Here is a 24702-nt window from a genome sequence, read left to right on the forward strand (position 1 = left end):
TCTCCCTCTTGCCCAAGATTTTATTGGTGAGGCCTCTGGCTGCAACACTGAAACCGCCCCAAGAGCCAAGTAAAGTGAATTTAACTAATCTTTGATCTCTTCCCAAGAATTATTATTAAAAAGGCAGCTAAAAAGGAAATTCTCTACTCTCCGTCCTCGGGAAACAAAGGTTTAGATTTGAGGATGACAGTATCCTGGGCTGCATCCAAAGCAATGTGGCCAGCAGGGATGGAGGGGATTCTGCTCTGCTGAGACCCCACCTGGAGTCCTGTGTCCAGCTCTGGAATCCCCAAAATAAGGAGATGGAGCTGTTGGAATGAGTCCAGACGAGGCCATGAAGATGGTGTGAGGGCTGGAGCCCCTCTGCTCTGAGAACAGGCTGGGAGAGTTGGGGTTGTTCAGCCTGGAGAAGAGAAGGCTCTGGGGAGACCTTAGAGCAGCTTCCAGTGCTGAAAGGGGCTCCAGGAAAGCTGGGGAGGGGCTCTGGATCAGGGAGTGCAGGGACAAGATGAGGGGAAACGGTTTATTGTGAAAGAGGGGAGATGGGATCTCAGGCAAAAATGTTTTGCCGTGAGGGTGAGGAGGCCCTGGCCCAGGTTGCCCAGAGCAGGGGTGGCTGCCCCATCCCTGGAGGGGTTCAAGGCCAGGTTGGATGGGGCTTGGAGCCCCTGATCCAGTGGGAGGTGTCCCTGCCCAGGGCAGGGGGTGGATGGGCTTGGAGGTCCCTTCCAGCCCAAACCCGTGATTCCTGCTGCTGCCAAATGCTCCCAAATACGATTTCAGCTGCCCTGAAATGACTCAAGTGGGAGCCAGCTGTGGCGGGTGCCCTCTGGAACACCACAAGTGGCTTTTTAAAACCAGCAATTGACAGAAAACAGGATTCTTTGCACTTGGAATCATCCGGCCCCAGTGAAGCCGGGGCTGTGCTGCATTTCGCGCTGGGAAAGGCACCTGGTGGGCAGGAGGGAGGCAGGGGAGGGGGAGGAAGGGGGTGAGGGAAGTAGGATGGGAGGATGAAGGCAGTGAGGGAGGGAAAGATGAAGGGAGGGAAGAAAAGAGGGAAGAAGGGAAGGAAGGAGAAAGGGAAGTAGAAAAGCAGGAAGGAAGGGAGGGAAGGAAGGAGGAAAGAAGAGAAGGAACCAGGGAGGGAGAAAGGGAAGGAAGAAGGGAGAAGGAGAGAAGCAAGAAGGGAGGAAGAGAAGGAGGGAAAGGGGGAGAGAGAGGGAGGAGGAAGGGAGGGAAGGAGGACAGAAGGAAGGAAGGAAGGAAGGAAGGAAGGAAGGAGGGAGGGACATCAGCAAACCCCAAACTCCACGGGCAGCTCCAAGTGATAACCATGAAGACAGCAAAACATTCAAGTTAATGGAAACCAGTCTTTATTAAGTAACTCTTAATATCAGAAAAATAAAACTCTTATAATTCTCTTTACAGCAAATATATAATATCAGTGCTTTGGCCATCATAAGTTAAAGGCCCTTTTATCATAAAATATATATGGTTTTTAAACTTTACTCAAATTGAATTTATAATCCCTACGACCTCCCTACATATACATAACAAAAGAAGTGTAGTAAAATTAGCAAATACTAAACTACGCTGATAGTTCAAAGTTGTTCTTAGCTTGTGGTTTATAATAGAAACAGTACACGTGCCTTAGGGTCTTGTTGGCTCCTTGGCTTTACCAGTTGCCGTGTGCGACGCAGTAAAATACAAAATACATGCGTGGCGAGCACTTTGTTCGTTACCTACAGGGCCGCAGCTCGAGGTTAGGTTTCAATACTGACGCGCGGCTACGCTAAGAAGCTGTTATAGCACTGAAGTTAACACGGTGCGTAATTATCGCCGTGGAGGCGGCTCCGTATACTGGAAAAAAAAGGTAAAATAAAAACCGTTATTCTGTAAACTTTTATAAGAAATGTAACTCTTCAAGTGGAAATAAAAAATAAAAGTTTTCAGTGTACCTACTTAGTTTAATACCTCTATGATTTATTCTTGTTACACTGGGAAATAAAAGCTTTTGTCTTGGGAAAAATAATGCTTCAGAAATAAAATATAGAAAAAATCCACCAGAACTCCACTTTGTGTCTTTTTTTTTGTGTGTTTTAACATATGCCAGCACAGATTTGGGAACGTACTGAGGATGAACAAGCTAAAAAACATCCACAGGCTGAAATGTAAAAAGCGCATCCTTAAGGAGTTTTGGTTTTTTTCTACATTATGATTGGAAAGACGGTTTTGAAATGATGTTAAAACGGATGGTGGGGCCGCTGCAACGAGAAACACAAGGGCACGCACGCAGCTCCCCCATTCCTCCTTTTCCCTACTGCAAATAATATGTATATATTTATATATGTGCAAGATGAATACGGACTGAACATAAAAACCCTTCACATTTTTGATCTACACACCCTAAAAACGTGATTTAAGAACAGCTTGATTGGACTAATGAACGGAATGTCAGCATCCTCACTATCAAAGTTCATGCATCCCAAGGGCCTTACTAAAACGGGATGAAGCCAGCCAGACTTTTCCACGTTACGTTAAAATAATCAGTGGGTAGGAGTCCATAGATCAAGATGTTCCTGATCCTCTGATCACACTTTCCAGCCACCTTGGAGCAAACCGGAGGCGCGCCAGGCAGCTTCTCTCCTCCCCGACCACAATTCACCTGAACCTGCCAATAACATAATTCATTTATATAAATCCAACTGGGTTTTGAAAAGAAAAAAGGGACTTGCAATACTGAAGAATTAGGTGCAAGTTGTCGCATAAAGCACAAAATAAGATGTATTTCCCCAAACCTGTTTTGCAAAACTGGCAGTGTAAAGAAGGCAGCGTTGGAAGTGTTGTTTGATATCGGTAATGCCAGGAACCCTCCATGGGTAGACGAGCGGCTCCTGCATTTCAGGCGATGAGGTTCGTTGCTGCCAGCACTGAGAAGGCAAATGCTTTGCTGAGATCCTGCGAAACCAGATGAGTTATCAATCTAAATTTCCCCTTTGCTGTGCTGTAACACCCCAGCAGACGTACCTCTGCTTACCGCGCTGTCCAGCTGGACAGACCACCAGGTTTAGTGTTACCGTAGCAGCTGTTTGAGAAGGTAGATATTTATTAACAACTTCAGCCTAATCCCAAGAAAGCCCAACAGTCAGAGCTCGTTAGGAAGTTTACTAGAGGGTACCATTACACCCATGCCTTTGAGAGTTAAAAAAAAGTCTATATATAATAGCATATATATATACTTAAGAGTGAATTTGGATTGCCTGAGTAACGGCTGTCTGGCAAACCGGACACGATGGCATTTCCTTCTCACAGATTTTGTTGGCACACTCCATGCAGAAGAGGTTGTGGCCGCAGGGGACCAGGGCGGCGATGACTTCCCTCTCAAAGCAGATCACGCAGTCGTGCTTCTGTCTCGACTCGGGGGGCGAGCTGGAGGTGGAGCCGCCGTTGGAAGAGGAATAACTGTTGGTACCGTTGGAGAAAGCAGGGATGTAGATGGGAAGGCCAACTTGGTGGCAGATGCCAGGCGGGTCGCTTCTCACTCTTCGAGCCAGTGGGTGATCCAGACTTTCTGGAAATGTGGGCGACAAGCGAGGAGTAGATGGCTGGCTCCCTCGATGCAGAGGCTTGGCATTAGTAGTGGTGTCGCTACCAAAGCCAGAGAGAGGGTTTACAGGTTCAAATGGAGTCCAAATGGTTTGGGAAGGCGTCGGTAAGGAGTCATACATGGGAGAGTCAACCGCGAGGTCTTCGGTGCCCACCGTAGGCAGTGTTTCTCCAAACCAGAAGTTGCCTGTGCTGAATGGACTCGTTGGGCTGAAGTCAGCCAATCTATTGCTTCCAAAATAGGAATCTGTGGAGCCACTTCCCAAGGAACTGGAGCTGTTGTTTCTATAATTAGAAATTATCTTTGTGCGGCTAGGAGGGATGGGATTAGAAGCAAGACACGCAGATCCGAGAGTGCCTCCTTCAAAGCTGACATCCGTACCGTTGTAATGGAAATCGTTCTCTTCGCTGGGCTCAACGTAGTTGCCAGTACGAATGGCGATGTGCATCTCAATCTCCTCGCGCGCTCGGTCGACATTCTCTGGCATTCCCGTCACCTCAAAGACAGGCTCCTTGTCTCTGTTGGGAGTGACTATGTAGGTGTGTGTTTGCTGCTGAATCCTCTTGATGGTTGCTCCTTTGGGTCCCACCACAAGTCCAACCATGCGGTAAGGCACGCGGACTTGGACTGTGGTCTGACCTGGCAGGTTGAGGGTACCTGGTGTGACTCCCAGGGCAGGACCGTTCTTGTTGCGTGCTGCTCTGATCATGGAGAAGTGCTCAGCAGCTGCGAGAATTTCCCTTTTGGCCATGGCTACATCCTCTTTTCGTCCAGTGACAACAAAGATGGGTTCTTCTCCACGAACAGGGGTCTTAATGTAAGTATTTGTCTTGGCCCTCAGCGCTTTTATTTTGCAACCTGTTTAAAGGAAACACATGCAAGTTTAGCAGGACGCCTAAGTTTAGAAAGCCACAAGAAAGCCAGCTATTTTAAGCTGTTTGAGAGCTTCAAGAAACTGTAGGGTGAAACGAGAAGCAGCTGTTTTTAGCTCTGCAAGCCACAGCAGGGAATGTGGTAACGACTTCTACCTATTACATCCAAACAGATCTCCGATGCTTTCAGCCACAAACTATTTTACCAACGTTCCTCAGGCTGTTTTAGCCCATCTCCTCCTCAAATGCTGTTAAGACAGTGAATAAACGTGAAGGGATTTTCCTCTGTGGCAGCCACGTTCATCATTATCCCATACAGGCTGGTGGGTTTGTATTTCTTCCACTGACTGGGAATCCTTCAGCTCTTTCTAAGATCACAGAATCATAGAATAACCAGGTTGGAAGAGACCCACCGGATCATCAAGTCCAACCATTAAGATCCTGCAAAAGGAGTAAAGACTCGCACATACATGCACTCACGGCTGCAGATACATCAGCCTTTCACTGACATGCATGGCTGAAGAGAAAATTAAACCTTTACAAGTGAGAGAAGGGTCTGTATCACAACCTGTGTAAGATAGAGATAAAGTTATTGATTTACTGAGAACTCTTCATGACTTCCTGGTAACAGTAACTGTTATTTAAACCTTACTCTGCCCTGTGGGATGAAGGAGCCACTTCTTGAACTGTCATAGAATCACAGAATGGTTTGGGTTGGAAGGGACCTTAAAGCCCATCCAGTCCCAACTCCTGTCACAGGCAGGGACACCTCCCACCTCCCATCTGGTTGCTCCAAGCCCCATCCAGCCTGGCCTTGAACCCCTCCAGGGATGGGGCAGCCACCCCTGCTCTGGGAATCCTGGGCCAGGGCTCCCCACCCTCACAAGAAAACATTTCTTCCTAAGATCTCATCTCCATCTCCCTTCTTGCAGCTGAAAACTGTTCCCCCTCACCCTATCCCTGCACTCCCTGATCAAAAGCCCCTCCCCAGCTTTCCTGGAGCCTCTTTCAGCACTGGAAGCTGCTTTTAGTTCTCCTGGTGCCTTTTCTTCTCCAGGCTGAACAACTCTCTCAGCCTGATCCCATAGCAAAGGTGCTCCAGCCCTCAGATTGTCTTCATAGCCTCCTCTTGACCCGTTCCAATAGTTCCATCTCCTTCTTACATTGCAGATTACAGAAGTGGACACAGGACTCCAGGTGGGGTCTCATGTGAGAGGAGTAGAGGGAGGGAATCTCTGAAGTGCCTATTGATTCTTACAGTTCACATTTCAGGCAAGATTTTCCTGATGTTTAAAAAGCTCAAATCCAGTTAGAAATCTGCAGCTTCAGCCTCCTTCCCTGTCTCAGCTGCCAGCTCCTAGAGACTGCTTTGCCAGAGCTACATTTCCAAACTGCTCTGGTGTGAAGAAAAGCATTCTTGCCTTTCTTCCTCAGGCTGCAGAAAGGCACGCACCAAGGTAGGCAGAGATTTTCTCTTCAGGTATGATTCAGATACGTGGAAAGCAGAAGTTGGACGCTGCCTCAGCTCCCTGCAGAACCAGAACAAGATTTTTAAACATCATAAAGCTGGCTTCGGTGGGAAGTTCACTCCACAGACCACCGAGGTCGGTTTTCAAGCTTCTTGGATAGTTACAAAGAGCTGAAGAAAGTAACCAGATAGAAAAGCAGAGATTTCTGAATGCTGTGAGGAGAGCTGGAAAACCCCACAAGTGGCAGGTCATGTCAAAACACAAGGTCAGCAGCCCATCACACCACATCTCTCTATTTGCTTTCACTCAGCTGCTTGGCTTTCCCACCCTCCTCCATTAGTCGTTACCCGGGTGATGATATAAAACACGCTGATCCTATCCCCTCTCTGACAATTCACAGCATCCAGAGGCACTGTGGCCACGATGACATGAACTTGGCCAGTTGTGAGGTCACGTGGCCAAGGGATGAAGCAAGAAGTTTCCCAATCTCCTGAGAGACAGAAAGTCAAAGGAAAAAGAAAAACCACACCACCTCACATTTCTGCCATAAATCATTGGATGATTGCATGCGAGACTGTCGAAGTACAGAGGTAAAAAAGCCTGAAGAGGGAAATCCAATTTAATCAGAGCTTTCCAAGAAATTTCAGTTTTAGTATGGTACTTCAAGCTCACTCAAGAAGAGCTTCCCCTCTTTGTTCAGCTGTACAAGCAGCATGCTCGGCTGTCAGTTCACACTGACACCAATAAAGCAAAACCCTTTAGGTGAGATGCCCTTTAGTTTCGTGTTCATTTGGGCAAAGATATAGAACTTTAGGTAAAGATTTAGTACTTGCCGAGTGCATCATGAGCCCCCTGGCTGCGTTCATCCTGCACCGGCCAATTTCTATCATTATTCTCCATCCTCCTCCCCATTTTTTCCCTTAGGAGGATTGTTTGACTAAACAATTCAAGCACACTATGAACATTATACTCCAAGAAACTTATTTGTTTCCCTCATATACCAACAATTTAAAATGATCAAATACTTCCTTTTTTAAAAAGGTGATAGGAAGACAGATTTTTTTCCCCTTGAAGTGAGAGTTAAGCTGCAGCACCTGCAGTCTTCACCCGTCCTGCAGCTCAGCCTTCACTCCAGCAATCATCTTTCATCATCACTAACAGGATGAGACACATTAAACCCAGTCTCAGGCCATTTATTCCACGAGGGAACTCCCCAGCGGAGCCAGCAGAGCCAAGCAGCTACAGAGGAACCAAGAACTGTGTGAAAAAGCATCCCACAGTCTGTGCCTCCGCGCAGCCACGGCAGCAGCCCAGGGGGAACAGGCTCTTTCTTCTCAATTCTTTCTTCTGCTGAATTCAATTCAACACCACACCAGGACCAGGAGAAGGATCAATTTACAGATGAACATCCACATCCTTTATAAATGAGCCTCACGAGGTTTAACAAGGCCAAGGTCCTACACCTGGGTCAGGACAATCCACGGTTTCAATTTAGACTGGGGGACGATGTGATTGAGAGCAGCCCTGAGGAGAAGGACCTGGGGTGCTGGGGGACGAGATGCTTGACATGAGCCAGCAGTGTGCACTCACAGCCCAGAAACCAACCGTGTCCTGGGCTGCATCCAAAGCAGCGAGGCCAGCAGGGTGAGGGAGGGGATTCTGCCCCTCTGCTCTGGTGAGACCCCACCTGGAGCCCTGTGTCCAGTTCTGGAATCCCCAACAGAAGAAGGACATGGAACTGTTGGAACGGGTCCAGAGGAGGCCACAGAGATGATCAAAGGGCTGAAGCACCTCTGCTCTGAGGACAGGCTGAGAAAGTTTGGGTTATTCAGTCTGGAGAAGAGAAGGCTCTGGGGAGATCTTAGAGCAGCTTCCAGTACCAAAAGGGGCTCCAGGAAAGCTGGAGAGGGACTGGAGAGATAGGATGAGGGGGAACAGCTTTAAATCAGATTAGACATTAGGAGATAATTCTTCATGCAGAGGGTGGGGAGGCCCTGGCCCAGGCTGCCCAGAGCAGGGGTGGCTGCCCCATCCCTGGAGGGGTTCAAGGCCAGGTTGGATGGGGCTTGGAGCCCCTGATCCAGTGGGAGGTGTCCCTGCCCATGGCAGGGGGTGGAATTGGACGACCTGTAAGGTACTTTCCAACCCAAACCATTTCATCATTCCATGATCCCTTTGTGTTGTGTTCTCTCCTGAACAGCTCCAAGAGGGAAGGGGCTCCTCCCCACTTCCAAGTACCAGTGCTGGCAAAATGCAGCCTGTCAAAGCAGGGAGGCACATGAGACACCTACTCTCCTCCTGCAGCTCCCGTCCAGCACTGCAGAACTGGGGTTCAGGCATATATGGGAACCTAAACCTTCTTACCATCAAGTCTAATTAACTCTCCATCCCTGATTGCATATGGCTCTGAGAAGAAAAATAAAATGTAAACAATGGTTTATCTGAATAGAATCCTGGAAATCATCATGGGTAAAAACTTTGTGAACAGCCTCTGCGAGCCACGATCAACTGCCAGTGCAGTCTGTCCTCCTTCCCTGCTCCTGATGAGTACCTGGTGGTCCGAACTGAGAGCCTACTGCAGCTTTTCAAAAACTCAAATCCTGCAGGGAGATGCCAGTGCTGTGAGGAGACCAAGAAGGGCAAAGCTGCATCAGCACCAGCTCCTTTCTGGTGAAGGAGACAGGGCTGATGAGCAGCTCTGACCATAGAATCGGAATGTCAGAACGGTTTGGGTTGGAAGGGGCCCTTAAAGGAGTCCTTGAAGTGAGCAGGCACATCTTCAACCACATCATATTCTGCAGAGCACTGTCCAACCTGACCTGGAATGCTTCCAGGGGTGAGGCCTCTACCACCTCTGCAGGCAACCTGTGCCCACAGCATAAAAAATGTCTTTTATTGAGTCTGAATCTCCCCTTTTTAGTTTCAAACCATTACCCCTTGTCCTCTCACTATAGCCCCTGATCAAGAGCCCCTCCCCAGCTTTCCTGGAGCCCTTCAGGTACTGAAAGGCTGCTCTAAGTCCTCCCTGCAACCTCTTCTTCTCCAGGATGAACAAGCTTCAAACCTGGCAGCCTCCAACTCTGCCTCATAGGAGCCACGGGCAGAGCAGAGATCTCACCGACTGCTCCCTACAGCCTGGAGCACTAAGAGAAAGCTGCTGTTCACAGGAATGTACTTCTGAGTAGCTCTGCTGTTATCTGATGAAAGTCGATACGGTATTACAGCCTCTGCTCTGAACACAGTCCTTACACCATGGCCACTGATTTTGCAATAGGCTGGCAGCAAGTAAGGAGGTGGTGACAGAATAATTAGCAGCATCAACCTGGAAGCAGGAGCTGACAATAGAGCCATAGCTAATTCCTTGCCTGGAAAGTAAGAGCAGCGCCTGGGACACCCCTACAAACCCACAGGGACTGCAGGGCTTCCAGGGCAGGCTGAGAAGAGACTGGTATTTCATGAACCTGCAACTGTCATGTGTGGACACAGCTTTAATGGCAGCGTCTGTTAAGCTGGCACAGCCCTTATTTCATCACCAGGCTGCCATAAGCTTTTAATTGGGAAGCATGAACTGCTGCAGCTACGATAATGAAGGATTTGTGGAGACTGAAACACTGGGTACAACCTCAAGGACAAGGGCTGGTGGGTCTGCAGAGCAGAATACGGCCCACCTGCCCAGCAGAATCATGGAAAGGTTTGGGCTGGAAGGGTCCTTAAAGCCCATCCAGTCCCACCCCTGCCATGGGCAGGGACACCTCCCACTGGATCAGGGTGGTCAAAGCCCCATCCAACCTGGCCTTGAACCCCTCCAGGGATGGGGCAGCCACCCCTGCTCTGGGAAACCTGGACCAGGGCCTCTCCACCCTCATCATGAAAAATTTCTTCCCATTGTCTCATCTAAATCTTCCTCCAATTCTATTCTGAATTCTTTAGTGGTTAAACCTCCTGAAGTGGGATGGCCTCACAAGAAAATAAAGACCAGAACATTTTGGGGAGTTTTTTGGGTTAATTAAAGCTATATGAAATAATACCTGTGGTCTGCTTGGTTGATTGACTGACTCTGGTTGCTATCGCTTCTCACCTAAGATCCATTAATTCATCTCATATCTTCTTTTAATTCATGGGCTGGAAAAATTCAGCTCTTGACACTGTTTTTTTCCCCAAGTGGCTGTTGAATAGAGTTGGTTGATTTAGGGAAGACAAAGAAAGTAATTTCTCTGCACTTGAAAAAGATGCTGATCTACACAAAACCTTACATGTACATACTCGGGCAGGTATTTATGACCTCCTTGGCACTTTGAATTTAGGTATGAGGGCTGTAAAAATATTGCTTTTAGATTTTATTTTTGAACAAATTCAAGAGACAGACGAAACATGGATAATAATTATCAAATAGCATTTTTTGGAAGCACATTTTCCTTTATCTTTATGCAGCCTTCTCTGCAGCCCTAGGTATGGGGAGAGAGGCTGCATCTCAGAGCACAGCATCCATCCTGCAGACAGGACTAGAACAGCCACCAGCAGCTTTAACAGCTCCCTGCTTGCACTCTACAGTACAGATAACAGTCTGATCACTATTTGGGTTAATTAGCCATCAAGATTAGGGCTCCCGTGTGACGACTAGGCATGATGAATGCCAGAGAGTAAACAAATACAAGTGCATCAAGAGACAGGAACAGCTCACAGCTAGGATTTGCTCAGATTCATGGGGCAGACTGCTGCCAGGTCTGGGAAGAGAGGGGGACAGTCCCCAAAGAAGGGAGGGGAGTAACCACTTAGAGAGGACATGGATGCACACAGATGTGAGGCATCTCTTCCCTGTGATACCCAAGATGTGGTTCCTCAGAGGTGGCCCCACTTCCCTGGGCAACCTGTGTTATGAGGCTGTGCTTTCTAGATGGAAGTTTTCCACAGGAAAGCTGGGGAGTGCAGGGATAGGACAAGGGATGAACATTTTGAAGCTGAAAGAGGTGAGACGGAGATGAGATCTTAGGCAGAAATGTTTTGCTGTGAGGCTGGGGAGGCCCTGGCCCAGGTTGCCCAGAGCAGTGGGGGCTGCCCCATCCCTGGAGGGGTTCAAGGCCAGGTTGGATGGGGCTTGGAGCCCCTGATCCAGTGGGAGGTGTCCCTGCACATGGCAGGGAGCCTGGAACTGGATGGGCTTTAAGGTCCCTTCCAACCCAAACTGTTCTATGATTTATCACAGCAAGGCCATTTCATCATGAGAATTCACCAAGCAAAAACTTCTCAAATTTACAATCCAAAATGTAATAGTAATAGCATTACACACCAAAACTTGTGAACAGAGTCCTGGCTCTCTGCACTGGAGCGTGGCTGCATTAAGGTTTTCAGACGACTGTCCCTCAGGAGTGCTGTACGCTGGCAATAACCATCTTTCACTTCTAACTATAATGGCACTACAATAAGCAATGCTACTTCAGTGATTGCCGTAGAGGGGTAAGACTCAGAATAGTATTGGTTGGAAAAGACTTTTAAGATTATTAAGTCAAACCATTGATACAGCCCTGCTAAGCCCACCAACAGACCACGTCCCCAAGTATGACATCTAGTCTTCTAAACCCCTCCAGGCAAGGGGACACCACCACCTCCCTGGGCAGCCTCTGCCAGCACTTGACAACCTTTTCAGTAAATTAATTCCTCCCAATATCTAACTGGAATCTCTCCTGGCACCACTTGAGGCTGTTTCCCCTTGTCCTGTCACTGGCTACCAGGGAGAAGAGACCAACAACCACCTTCCTACAACCTCCTTCTATGCAGCTGTAGAGAGCAATGAGGTCTCCCCACAGCCTAAAAACTACAGCATTTTCTCACAAAGATCTTCTTCCCTGCTTCTGAAGCCCCTCATTCACTCACCATTGCCACCACAGCTTCCAATTCCCCTGCAGTTACAAAACCCCTGCGTCTGCCCTGGAAACATTTAAATATGTCTCACGCTATATCTAGCAACTGAGACTGCTCCCATTGTAATTCCATCACGCTTACTCATTCACTGAGGAGCTATCGACCATTCATTTTGCTTTGTGTTCTACACGTGTTAATGTTAAGATGATCTGTGACCTCCCTACTAATCATCTGTCTGGAGCAGCAGAAGGGTTTTTCAGCAGTCACAGAATCGCTTGGTTGGAAAAGACCTTTGAGATCATTGAATTCAACCAAAACTGACCACTGCTAAATCAAATATGACACTTTCCAGACAAGCACTTCGAACTCAAGTGCATCAGACGCTGGAGCTTGGGATCATCAAAGTACCAGGCAGGAGGACACCTTAGAGACCTCAAGTGCCTTAACCAAATGCCAAAGAATCACAGTCAACCACTCGGCTGTGCCAGACCACATGGAGCAGGACTTTGTTGGGCCCTACTGCTGCCAAGCTCATAGGTGAGAAACGCTTCAAGGGATTATGCTGGAGAAGCTTTCCCAAAGGAAGGCTGCTCACAAGCTCTCAGAACATGTTTCTCTTCTGGAATAGAAAAGCCCTGGTTCAAGAACCATACACAACCCCTTTGTTAAAGATTTCTTAGGTCTCTATCAATTTATCAATCGATTTATGCATCAATCCAGTACAGAATGAAGTAGTCAGCCTGCATGCTGTTTCCTCCTGTGTGTCAGGCTGGGACCATCTATCAAATCAGCAATAGTGCAGGCAGAGGAACATTCCAATTCCCAAGACAGATGGCAACTCAGTAAACAAGTTACACATGGCAAAAGAGCTAGAGGGCAGCGACCTGGGTTATTAATTACTCACCACTGCAGCACCAGGACTAAGGCAGCAGCAGCTAGGCAAAGTTAGAAAGACACAGTGGTAGAAAAGTAACAGCTATGAAAGAGGGAATACGTCCAACAAATAAAACAGCTACAGGAAAAAATCTGTTTTCATTAAGAACATTGATCTAGTGAATGAAGGGTCTAGAGGGGAAGCTGTATGAGGAGCAGCTGAAGTCACTTCGTCTGTTCAGCCTGGAGAAGAAGAGACTGAGGGGAGACCCCATCACAGTCTCCAGCTTCCTCACCAGGGGAGGAGGAGGAGCAGGCGCTGAGCTCTTCTCTCTGGTGACCAAGGACAGGACCTGAGGAAATGGCAGGAAGATGAGCCAGGGGAGGTTTAGGTGGGACATTAGGAAAAGGTTCTTCCCCCAGAGGGTGGTGGAGCACTGGAACAGCTCCCAGGGAAGCAGTGACAATATTCTAGAAGCGTTTGGCCAACACCCTCAGACCCACGACGTGAATGTTTGCGGGTGTCCTGTGCAGGGACAGGAGCTGGACTCGATGATCCTTGTGGGTCCCTTCCAACTCAGGTCATTTTGTGATTCTATGGTCCTGTGAATGGAATGGACTGGTGTGAGCAACAGTGCTGGGACACTTGGCCAGCACAAAGAGGATGTTGAAAGGGACCACCACTCAACTGGCCAAAAGAGACAATGAAGGGAAGACTGCAAAAAGACACGCAAATCTTCCCCTATACCGAATCATAGAATCACCAGGTTGGAAGAGACCCATCGGATCATCGAGTCCAACCATTCCCACCAATCTCTAACCCATGTCCCTCAGCACCTCATCCACGCATGCCTTAAACCCCTCCAGGGAAGGCGAGTCAACCACCTCCCTGGGCAGCCTCTGCCAGGGACCAATGACCCTTTCTGTGAAAAATGTTTTCCTTATGTTGAGCCTGACCCTCCCCTGGTGGAGCTTGAGGCCATTCCCTCTCGTCCTGTCCCCTGTCACTTGGGAGAAGAGCCCAGCTCCCTCCTCTCCACAACCTCCTTTCAGGTAGTTGGAGAGAGCAATGAGGTCTCCCCTCAGCCTCCTCTTCTCCAGGATAAACACCCCCAGCTCTCTCAGCCGCTCCTCATAAGGCCTGTTCTCCAGCCCCTTCACCAGCTTTGTTGCTCTTCTCTGGACTCTCTCCAGAGCCTCAACATCCTTCTTGTGGTGAGGGGCCCAGAACTGAACACAGGATTCGAGGAGCGGTCTCACCAGTGCCGAGTACAGTGGGAGAAGAACCTCCCTGGCCCTGCTGGTCACGCCGTTTCTGATCCAAGCCAAGATGCCATTGGCCTTCTTGGCCACCTGGGCCACTGCTGGCTCATGTTCAGTCGCTGTCAACCAACACCCCCAGGTCCCTCTCCTCCAGGCAGTTTCCAGCCAGACTTCTCCTAGTCTGTAGCACTGCACAGGGTTGTTGTGCCCCAAGTGCAGGACCCGGCATTTGGCCTTGTTAAACCTCATGCCATTGGTCTCAGCCCATGGATCCAGCCTGTTCAGATCCCTTTGCAGAGCCTCCCGACCCTCCAGCAGATCCACACTCCCACCCAGCTTAGTGTCATCCACAAACTTGCTAAGGGTGCACTCGATGCCTTCATCCAGGTCATTGATAAAGACATTGAACAGGGCTGGACCCAGCCCTGAGCCCTGGGGACACCACTTGTCACTGGCCTCCAGCTGGAGTTAACTCCATTTCCCACCACTCTCTGGGCCCTCCAGCCAACCAGTTTTCCACCCAGGAGAGATCCCTGATCAAAAATGCTGCTAGAGATTCACTTGCATACACGAAACTCCCCAGTACATTGTCAGATGTGAAATGAACCAGATGGGAAGAAGTAAGAGATACAGTGTCTGCATTCAAAGGAGCAGCAGAAAATTTGTTGCAGCACCTGGAATTGCTGACTCCTACCAATGAAGGGAACTGAGATCTTGGTGAACAGCGAGATTTCATGAACTTAAAGCAATACCTGAAAGGGAGAAAAGGAAGACATTCTTGAAGAGTAACTGAAACTGGAAACAAATGCTTGATTTTGAGCTTTTTGGCCTTTTTTTTGGTATGTTAAAATCTGTAAAACTTTTTCTGTCAGAATACACAAACAGAAAAGTCTCCTGCATGCATCCTATGTTCGTTGTGCTTCCCACTCAAAATGCCACACAAGAGCAGCAGAAGGTTGAAACTGGATGATCTTTATGGTTCCTTCCAACCCAAACCATTCTACAACTCTATGATTTATGACTGAGGATTTAGGGTCACAGCTGGAGAACCTGCACCCTTCTGAGCCACTTCGCAGCTTGACCTGGATCTCTGCGTAGCACAACTGACAAACAGCAGATCTGAAACCAAGTTTGTTACATGGCACCAGAGCAATAGGTCACTGAAACTTCACCAGCAATTTAGGGCTCTGCTAGGCCACAGTGTGCTCAAGCGTTATGAGGAATTGCTGAAAGGGTTGTTGAGCACTGGCTGCCCAGGGTTGAGTCCCCATCCCTGGAGGTGTTTAAAAGATGAGTAGATGAGGAGTTGGTCTGGTGGTGTGCTTGGCAGGGCTGGATCACTGGCTGGACTCAATAATCTCAAAGGTTTTTTCCAACCTAAACCATCCTGTGATGCTGCTTCAGTGCTTAGAGTCCCAAGCTCTAAAAGCAACGAGACATCAACTTCTCAGAAGGAATAGCTTTTATATTGAATTTCAACAAATAGCTCAAGCTATCTTTCAATCTTTAGAACAAGCTATTTAATACAGCATTTACTAATCTGCTTGTTGTAAAGGAAGCAAAAAAATACCCTGAAGTGTGACTGCCTTTTCAGCTTTCACTTACACCAAGTCAGCTGAGCTTGTGGTCTTTGCTGTCTGTGGTGACCAGCTGACACGGAGTTATGCAATGACTTCAGTCATTGAAAGTTAACTTATGAATAAGAGTGGAAATCTTAAGCATCTTGTTTTAAAAACCCCAATAAGTGATTCAGACTGGTTAGATATGCTGATGCCAATTACTTCTTGTGGGTCAGGAACTAAGAACCAGCTGAGGCTACTTAAGTATCACCAGTAACTCAGTGACGTTACCATCACAACACATTGAGACATAAATCAAAGAATGGTTTGGGCTGGAAAAGTTCTCAAAGCCCATCCAGTTCCAACCCATGCCAGGGGCAGGGACAGGGACACCTCCCACTGGATCAGGGGCTCCAAGCCCCATTCAAGCTGGGCTTGAACCCCTCCAGGGATGGGGCAGCCACCCCTGCTCTGGGCAACCTGGGCCAGGGCCTCCCCACCCTCAGCGTGAAGAATTTCTTCCTAATGTCTGATCCGAATCTTCCCCCTTCCTATTTAAAGCCATTCCCCCTCATCCTAACACTCCAGGCCCTTGTAAAAAGCCCATCCCCACCGCTTCTGTAGGAGCCCTTCAGGTACTGGGAGGTGCTCTAAGGTCTCCCCAGGCTGAACAACCCCAACTCTCTCAGCCTGGCCCCATAGCAGAGGTGCTCCAGCCCTTCAATCACCTTCACGGCCTCTTCTGGACTCATTCCAACAGCTCCATATCCTTCTTACGCTGGAGATTCCAGAGGTAGACACAGAATGCCAGGTGGGGTCTTATGAAAGAGAAGTAGAGGGGCAGAATCCCCTCCCTCGCCCTGCTGGCCACGCTGCTTTGGATGCAGCCCAGGACACGGGTGGTTTCTGGGCTGTAAGTGCATGTTGCTGGCTCATGTCAAGCATCTCGTTCCCCAGCACCCCAAGTCCTTCTCCTCAGGGCTGCTCTCACTCACATCATCCCCCAGCCTGTATGGAAACTGTGGATTGCCCCGACTCAGGTGCAGGACCTTGGCCTTGTTGAACCTCGTGAGGTTCTCACAGCCCCACCTCTCCAGCCTGTCCAGGTCCCTCTGGATGCCATCCCCTCCTTCTGGTGTGACAACTGCACCCCTCAGCTTGGTGCCATCTGCCAACTTGCTGAGGGTGCCCTCAATCTCGCTGTCTGTGTCATCAATAAAAACATTAAACAGCACTGGTCCCAGTACAGACCCCTGAGGGGCATCACTTGTCATGGATCTCCATCTGGATATCGAGCTGTTGACCACTACTCTATAAATGTGACCATCCAACCAATCCCTTATCCAATAAAACAGCTCGAACATAGTTCTTTTTGAAAGGACTGATATCCTGCCCTGGGACATCTACATACTGCACTCAGCTAACACAAGTACTTGCTCCAGGATTGGTTTTCACACCATTTCCACTCCCTAGCAGTGATAGTTATTGTTTTTATTTGGCTGTTTAGCTGTGCTAGATTGTTATGAGCTACAGACTTATCAGTTATTTTTCTTTGTTCCAAGTTACAGCACTGTTTCAAGCAGAGTAATATTCTCCTAAAGAGCCCACACTCAAAAAGCAAAGAGCAAAAAGGAAACAAAGATCATTAAATATGCATAAAAACGTTATTTTAGTTGCAAGGCTGTCTCATGCAAGGCAGATTTGTCATTATCGATTTAAACAGTGAAATGCGATGATATCATTCTTCCTTCTCTTACTCATCTGGGGTTTGGAGACTGCCCTGCCCGTTTCAAGTTCTGCAGCCACCATCTGGACTGTTCTTAAGAAAGAGAAGCACCAGGATTTAGAGTTAAGCAGCTCCAATTCCAGTGATGTTTTAGGGAGAAAAAACCACTACCGTCAGCTTTATCAAGGCTATAAACACTTGGAAAAATCACATTACTTGGATAGTCACAAAGCTGGAATGCATTAGGAAATACATTCCAGTAATCATTAGCTGAAGACAGTTAATACACTCTAGGATGAGGCATCTCTCTACAGCATTGACTTTCATCCCTTCCAGCATGTTTCAGGTTTTCTGTTCATGTCTTCAGACATCATCCCTCTTTTTGCATTATTTAAAGAGATTTTAGTGTTTAAACCTGTCTTTTTTAGCATGGTGATAGCAGTGGGGGGCACTCAAGACTCCACTCAAACTTCTCAAACCCTCCACCAGGCCACGGCAGAACCGCCACAGAAACCCACCACCACCAACTTCACCTACAGGAAATGTTTTTCAGGCAACCCACAGCAGAAACCTCCAAGTCCTTCACATGATTTAGAGATTAAACTAAAGCCTGCTGAGTTAGATCTCCAGAAGCCTGGATACATAGAATCGCTTGTTTGGAAAAGACTTTTGAAATCATTGAGTCCAACCGTACCTGTCCACTACCGAACCAGATCCTTGAGCACCTCACTTACCTGTCTTTTAAATCCTTCTAGGTACAGAGACTCCACTGGCAGCCTCTGCCAGTGCCTGAGAACCCTTTCAGGGAAGAAATTTTTCCTGATGTCTAACCTAAATCTCCCCTAGTGCAGCTTGATGTCCCTTCCTCTTGTTCTATCACTTGTTACTTAAAAGAAGAGACCAACACCCACCTTGCTACAACCTCCTTACAGGGAGTTGTAAACACTGTAGGTCCTCCCTCTCCTCAGCCTCCTTTTCTCCAGATTGAACAACTCCAGGTCCCTCAGCCACCTCTCATAACCCCTGTTCTCCAGACCCTCCCCCAGCTTTGTTCCCCTTCTCTGGACACACTCCAGGACCTCCATGTCCTTCTTGGAGTGAGGGACCCAGAACTGAACACAGGATTTGAGATGCAGCCTCACCAGGGCTGAGTTCAGAGGCACAAACACTCCCTGCTCCTGCTGGTCACGCCGTTTCTGATCCAAGCCAAGATGCCATTGGCCTTCTTGGCCACCTGGGCCACTGCTGGCTCATGTTCAGTCGCTGCCAACCAACACCCCCAGGTCCTTCTCCTCCAGGCAGTTTTCCAGCCTCTTCCCCAGGCCTGGAACTGCACAGGGTTGTTGTGTCCCAGGTGTAGGACCCAGCAACTGGCCTTATTGAATCTCATCAGTTGCTGCCCATGCTTAAATAATCTCAAGTCTAAGCCCTATGTCACCTTTCCTCAGGCAAACAGTTACCTCCTCAGCAATACATCTTTCTTGCTGACACTTCTCAAAAGCACCTTCTCCAACCTCATTTTATTTTTATAAAGCAACACAACTCCGTGTACGTGGGATTTTTAGCTGCTGACAGCAAAGGAAGTTGCTTCTCTGACCAGTGCGATGACTGGCCAACTCAGTGAAGGTTGGATTCAACAGCTAGTCCAAATTCATACAGGAAGCCTGCACAATGCCATGAATGGAATCTAGTTTTCCTGGCTCCCAGTCACATGCCATAACAAGAATAAAAGGCTACAAATACCTTTTCCTTTGTTGTTCACCTTACTGATTCTTCCATTTCAAAGGCTACAAATAATTATATTACATTACCCTAAACAGTGTCTGTCAGCTTTGTTTTTGGGGGACAAAGGCAATAAGAAAAGGTTGGGAACATTTAAGATTTAAAAAAACAGTAAAAGCACAAATCTCCATAAGGTTTCAGAAATAAAGACTTCTTTTTAGTTTCAAAAGAAGCAACACCTACTATTCATTGAAAGAAAATCTTACTTACTTAAGCCTTTTCAGTGTCTTTTCCCTCTGCTGGGCTCTGGTGAAACCTCACCTGGAGTTCTGTGTCCAGTTCTGGAGTTCTCAGCACAGGAAGGACATGGAGCTGTTGTAGCAAGTCCAGAGGAGGCAAGTCCCAGGGCTGCAGCACCTCTGCTATGAGAACAGGCTGAGAGAGTTGGGGTTGTTCAGACTGGAGAAGGCTCCAGGGAGAACTTAGAGCAGCATCCAGTACTGAAAGAGGCTCCAGGAAAGCTGGGGAGGGGCTTTTGATCAGGGAGTGCAGAGACAGGATGAATAGGAAAGGTTTGCAGCTGAAAGATGGGTGACTGAGATGAGATCTTAGGAATAAATATATTCCTGTGAGGGTGGGGAGGCCCTGGCCCAGATTGCCCAGAGCAGGGGTGGCTGCCCCATCCCTGGAGGGGTTCAAAGCCAGGTTGGATGGGGTTGGAGCCCCTGATCCAGTGGGAGGTGTCCGCATGGCAAGGGTTGGGACTGGATGGGCTTTAAGGTCCCTTCCAACCCAAACCACTCTATGATTTTCTGTGACATAAACACTCCCAGCAGCACCACACTGAACCACTGCCACTAACTCAGCAGCCTGCAACACAGTTTAAGAGGAAAACCAACAACCGTAACCCACTCTCCACCTCCCGCAGGTGTGACATCCCACAACCACACACCAGCATGCACAGTGGCCCACAAGGGAACCTGCCACACAGCAACCTGGAGCAGGGCTGCGGGAGTGCCACCTCACTGCCTGAAGCACTGTATTTATTACAGAAACTTGCACATAATTCAAAACAATATTAAACGCAAGCGCTGTAAGGTTTTTGCTTGTTTACAGCTCTCTTAGGAATCACAAGTTCCTTCAGTCTGGTAAACAGTGCCCGGAAATTCTCTTGCCCTGTGCAAAAAGTAAGATTTGGGCAAAGAATACTGTTGAATTCCAGTTACCGTTAGTTAGGACTTAAAACAAACACGCTTACAGACACAGCAGCAAGGTCTCCAGCAAAGCCCAGATCAAATTCTGCACTCTTGATAGTTCAGAGCTGAAGGTTTTGGGCTGCAGACATTTCAAGTTCTTTTTATACCTCAGGAAGGCAGCAACAGAAAGACTATAAACTTAACCTCTGTGATAATCCATCAGAAGCAACACTCCAATTCCACCACCCTTACATAAAGTATTACAGCAGAGAGGAGCCTGGCATGAAACTGAAGCTGAATTCATTCAAGCTAATGCAACCAGCTGGTTACGATGTGTACTAGGAGAATATGCAGCACCTTCATTTTCAGAGAGAGTAGAGGGACCAGCAAAGGCCGTGGCTCCAGGCACAGCAAGTTGTGCTACAGCTGACAACACTTTGCGGGGCTGGAGCACAGACACCAGCAAAGCAGGTGGATGGGACACAAGAGCTGCTTGCCCACGCTGCATACCTGGGACACAAAAGGAGGCACAAAGACTAGTATTTCTAAGAAATCTGAAAAACACTTAGTGGAACTAACACAACTTACGTAAGTCGCTCTCTAAGCGTAAGTCTCCCCTCAATGAGAATTTTTAAGGACCCCCTTAGGCAAAGATTTCATGCAAGTATATTTGGTAATATTTTTTTTTTCCTTAGCTTTCCCTATACTCCTTCCTGTTTTGTAGCCCTAATTCTTTTTAGGACACAATCCCTCTGCACTGAGGCTAAACATTTCATCACAACCCAAACAGTGCGATATCAGAGAAGAAACAGAAGTAGAAGCAGCAAATGAGCTCTTCAGGAACAATGACCCTATTTTTATGCAAGCCCCATTATCTTGTTTTTAAGTGACTCCAAGGACTGAGAAATAAGCTACAGAGAACAATCCTGATCTGGGGAAGAATAAACACAGCAGCCTAATCGGTCCTCCAAGGCCGATGGTTTGTGTTTCTCTTTTAGAGGACTGTAGTGATAACAGTTTTCAGTTGTTTTCATACCCGCTCCCCTGCTGCCATCCCCAGTGGCACAGGAGAATGGCCTGAAGACATTCAAACTCTATTTCTTGGGAAGGATGTTTGCTGTCTCCAAACAGAACGGATTCACAGGCATGGGAGGAAGCTACCTGTCAATTTCTGCAGCACGGGCTTTGGTTCTCCTCTGATACAGCCAGGAGAAAAAAGCCACCCCTGAACTGCTAGAAGTTTAAAACTAATGTAGGGAGAGAAAATAAAAGCCTGCCTAAGCATCGGTGCTCAGTAGGCATTTCAGTGCCACATCTGTTTACAATTTCACTATTTCTTCCATACTCAAGAAAAAGAAAGAAACAAAAGCCTGATGCAGAGTGATGGCTCATTATTGGAGCCAATCCACAAATGAGACACGCCACCCCCAAACCCATAAAGATCAAGGCAGAAAGGGAAGGGGAAGCAAGCAGCAACTTCATTGTCTGCACTTCCACACCTACACCTGACAGTGCTCAGCACTCCTCTTTCTCTCCATATAAAAAGCGCTTTTAAAATCAGGTTCGCCGCCAGAAAACTGGCGTGAAACGTCATCTTTCTAACTCCTCCAAGCCCCGCTCCCACAAAACCACATGAAAGGCCAACGGCAAACGTGACATCACCGATATGACCTTATCCTAACGGCGGAACAGAGACCCACGGAGCACAGCAATAGCGATCAACAGGAAGCCACAACCAGAGCAAAAAGACAAGGGCTTTCACACAGGAGAGAGCTGCACGTGGCTCCTTTCTCCGCCTCGCTGCCTCCTGAAGTCCTGCTTTGTCTTGGAAAGCTGCAGGAACAGCATCAGTGCACACTCTGCTCTGCAAGGCAAGCACGTTAACATCCTTCACCCAAAACTCTGTAAAACACAGTGCAAAGTTTCCATGTGAAAGGCAGCTCCTCAATGAAGTTGAGAGGATGAGCAACACCCCTGCCAACACAGCCAGATTGTATACAGTGTTTTACAGCTGCAATTAACCAGCAGAGGTGCAGGTCTTTCCCCTAGGCTTCTCTAGAAGGACTGGTCGCCTGCTGGCACCCTGACCCATTGGAGATATTAGGCTTTCGGAAAAGCAGTTCCAGGTAAGACGAGAGGTTGAGCAAAGCCTGTGCCAACGTAGCCGGACAGTATACAGTGTTTTATGGCTGGAACTAACCAGCAAGGGTTGAGCTCTTGCCTCTTGGCTTCCCAAGATGAGCTGGCTGGGTGCTGGCACCCTGACCCCTGCGGGAAGCCGAGCTATGGGGGAGGAGAAGGGAGCTTGAGGCTGAGCATCACTGAAGAGCAAAGCCCGTGCCAACACAGCCAGACTGTACACTGTGCTTCACAGCTGGAATTAACCTGCAGGAGTTGAGCTGTTGCCTCTTGGCTTCTTAAGAATGACCAGCTAGGTGCTGGCATCATGATCCCTGGAGGAAGCCGGGCTAAGGGCAAGGAGAGGGGATCCCCAGGGAAGACAAGAGTCTGAGTGAAGCCTGGGCCAACACAGCCAGACTGTATAGAGTGTTTTATAGCTGGAATCACCCAGCAAGAGTTGAGCTGCTGCCTCTTGGCTTCTCAAGAAGGACCAGCCGGACGCTAGCACCCTGACCACTCGGGGAAGCTGGGCTTTGGGAAAGGGAGCTCCAGGGAAGACAAGAGGCTGAGTGAAGCCTGTGCCAACATAGCCAGGGTATATACAATGTCTTACAGCTGGAATTAACCAGCAAGGGTTGAGCTCCTGCTTCTTGGCTTCTAAAGAAGGACCAGCTGGGTGCTGGCATCGTGACCCCTGGGGGAAACCAGGCTTTGGGCAGGTGAAGCTCTGGGGAAGAGGAGAGGCTGAGCGAAGCCCATGCCAACGCGGCCACACGGCACACTGTGCTTTACAGCTGGAATTAACCCGCAAGGGTTGAGCTCTTGCCTCTGGGCTTGTCCAGAACGGCCTGCTGGGTGCTGGTGGCACCCTGACCCCTCGGAGAAGCCGGCCCTTGGGAGAGGGAGCTCCAGGGAAGACGAGAGGCTGAGCAAAGCCTGCACCAACACTGTATACAGTGTTTTACAGCTGGAGTTAACCAGCAAGGGTTGAGCTCTTGCCTCTGGGCTTCCCCAGAACGGCTTGATGGGTGCTGGTGGCACCCTGACCCCTCGGAGAAGCCGGCCCTTGGGAGAGGGAGCTCCAGGGAAGACGAGAGGCTGAGCAAAGCCTGCGCCAACACGGCCAGACTGCATACAGTGTCTTACAGCTGGAGTTAACCAGCAAGGACCGGGCTCTTGCCTCTTGGCTTCTCCAAAGGGACCAGCTGGGTGCTTCCCTGGGGGAAGCCGGGCTTCGGGAAAGGAGAGGGGAGCTCCCTGGAGCCCAGGGGCTCCCGCAGCCGCCCCGAGGCCCAGGAGGAGGGCGCCGGGCGGCGGGGCCGGGCCCTCCCGGTGCCGGAGCACCCCCCCCACCCCCCGCCCCCCGGTAACTCACCCTGCCGGCCCACGATCTCGGCCACGTGCTCGGAGCTGGGCACGGGGACGCACTCGGTGGTGTTGACGCTTCTCCTCCGGGGCGGCGCGTTGGCTTCTCCCGGCATCCCCGCCGCCCCCCCGCCGCAGGGGTGTCCGCGGCCGCCGCGGGGCTGGTGCTGCTGCTGCCTGCCGGGCATCATCATCGCCGCCGCCATCAGCCCCGCAGCCTCCTCCTCCTCCTCCTCCTCGCCGCACAGCCGCCCGGCCGCCGCCTCCTCCTGCGCATCGAAGGGGGAAGGCGAGAGCAGGACGGAGCCCAGCGCCAGCAGCGACTGCGAGGGCGAGGAGGGCGCGGGGAGCAATAGCAGCGCGGACGGGTCCTCCTCCTCCTCCTCCTCCTCTTCCTCCTCCTCCAGCTCCTCCTCCCCCCGCGCCCCCGCCTCCCGCCGGCGGAGGCCGAGGCCGTCGAGGCGCTGCTGGAGCCGCAGCCGCGGAGGGGAGGAGGAGGAGGAGGAGGACGAGGAGGAGGGCGGCGGCGGCTCCGCGGGGCCGCTGGGGGCGGCGGCGGGGCTGCTGCCGCTCGGCATGGCGAGCCGGGGGGCGGGGGGGGGGGTTGGTCTCAGCGGCCAGAAAGCGCCATGGACCGGGATGTCGGAGCCCCCGCGGCCCGCGGAGCCGGCGGGCGCCCAGCCGGAGGAGGAGGAGGAGGAGGCGCGGCCACGGCCCGCCCCGCGCCATTGGCCGGGAGCGCGGGGGAGGGGGCGGGGCCCAGGGGGGCGGGCGGCCAATGGGAACGGGAGGATGGGGGAAGGGGGCGTGGCCAGGGGCGGAGGGGCCAATGGGAACGAGAAGGGGCGGGGCCAGGGGGACGGAGGGGCCAATGGGAACGGGGGGGCAACGGGGAGGGGAGAACGCGGCAGGGGGCGGGGCGAGCGGGGCGCGGGAGCCAATGGGGAGGGCGGATAGGGAGGGGGCGTGGCCAAAGGAGAGGCGGGGCCAATGGGGACGAGGAGTGGGCTCGGGGGCGTGGCTAAAGCGTGGCACGGGGACCAATGGGAGGAGAGAACGGGGAGGGG

At 49.9% G+C, this 24702-nt stretch overlaps 1 protein-coding gene across 1 annotated transcript; it reads right to left on the reverse strand.

Annotated features, from left to right (window-relative positions):
- Positions 1 to 1353: 1353 nt before the first annotated feature.
- Positions 1354 to 24213, reverse strand: MEX3C (mex-3 RNA binding family member C). The gene is made up of 2 exons (XM_069880993.1): positions 23646 to 24213; positions 1354 to 4468 (listed from the first exon to the last, which is right to left on the reverse strand). The coding sequence occupies exons 1-2, from the start codon at positions 24211 to 24213 to the stop codon at positions 3243 to 3245; spliced, it is 1794 nt and encodes a 597-aa protein (XP_069737094.1). The 3' UTR covers positions 1354 to 3242.
- Positions 24214 to 24702: the final 489 nt, after the last annotated feature.

The sequence above is a fragment of the Phaenicophaeus curvirostris genome, chromosome Z, assembly GCF_032191515.1.
Source record: "Phaenicophaeus curvirostris isolate KB17595 chromosome Z, BPBGC_Pcur_1.0, whole genome shotgun sequence".
Taxonomy (NCBI): domain Eukaryota; kingdom Metazoa; phylum Chordata; class Aves; order Cuculiformes; family Cuculidae; genus Phaenicophaeus; species Phaenicophaeus curvirostris.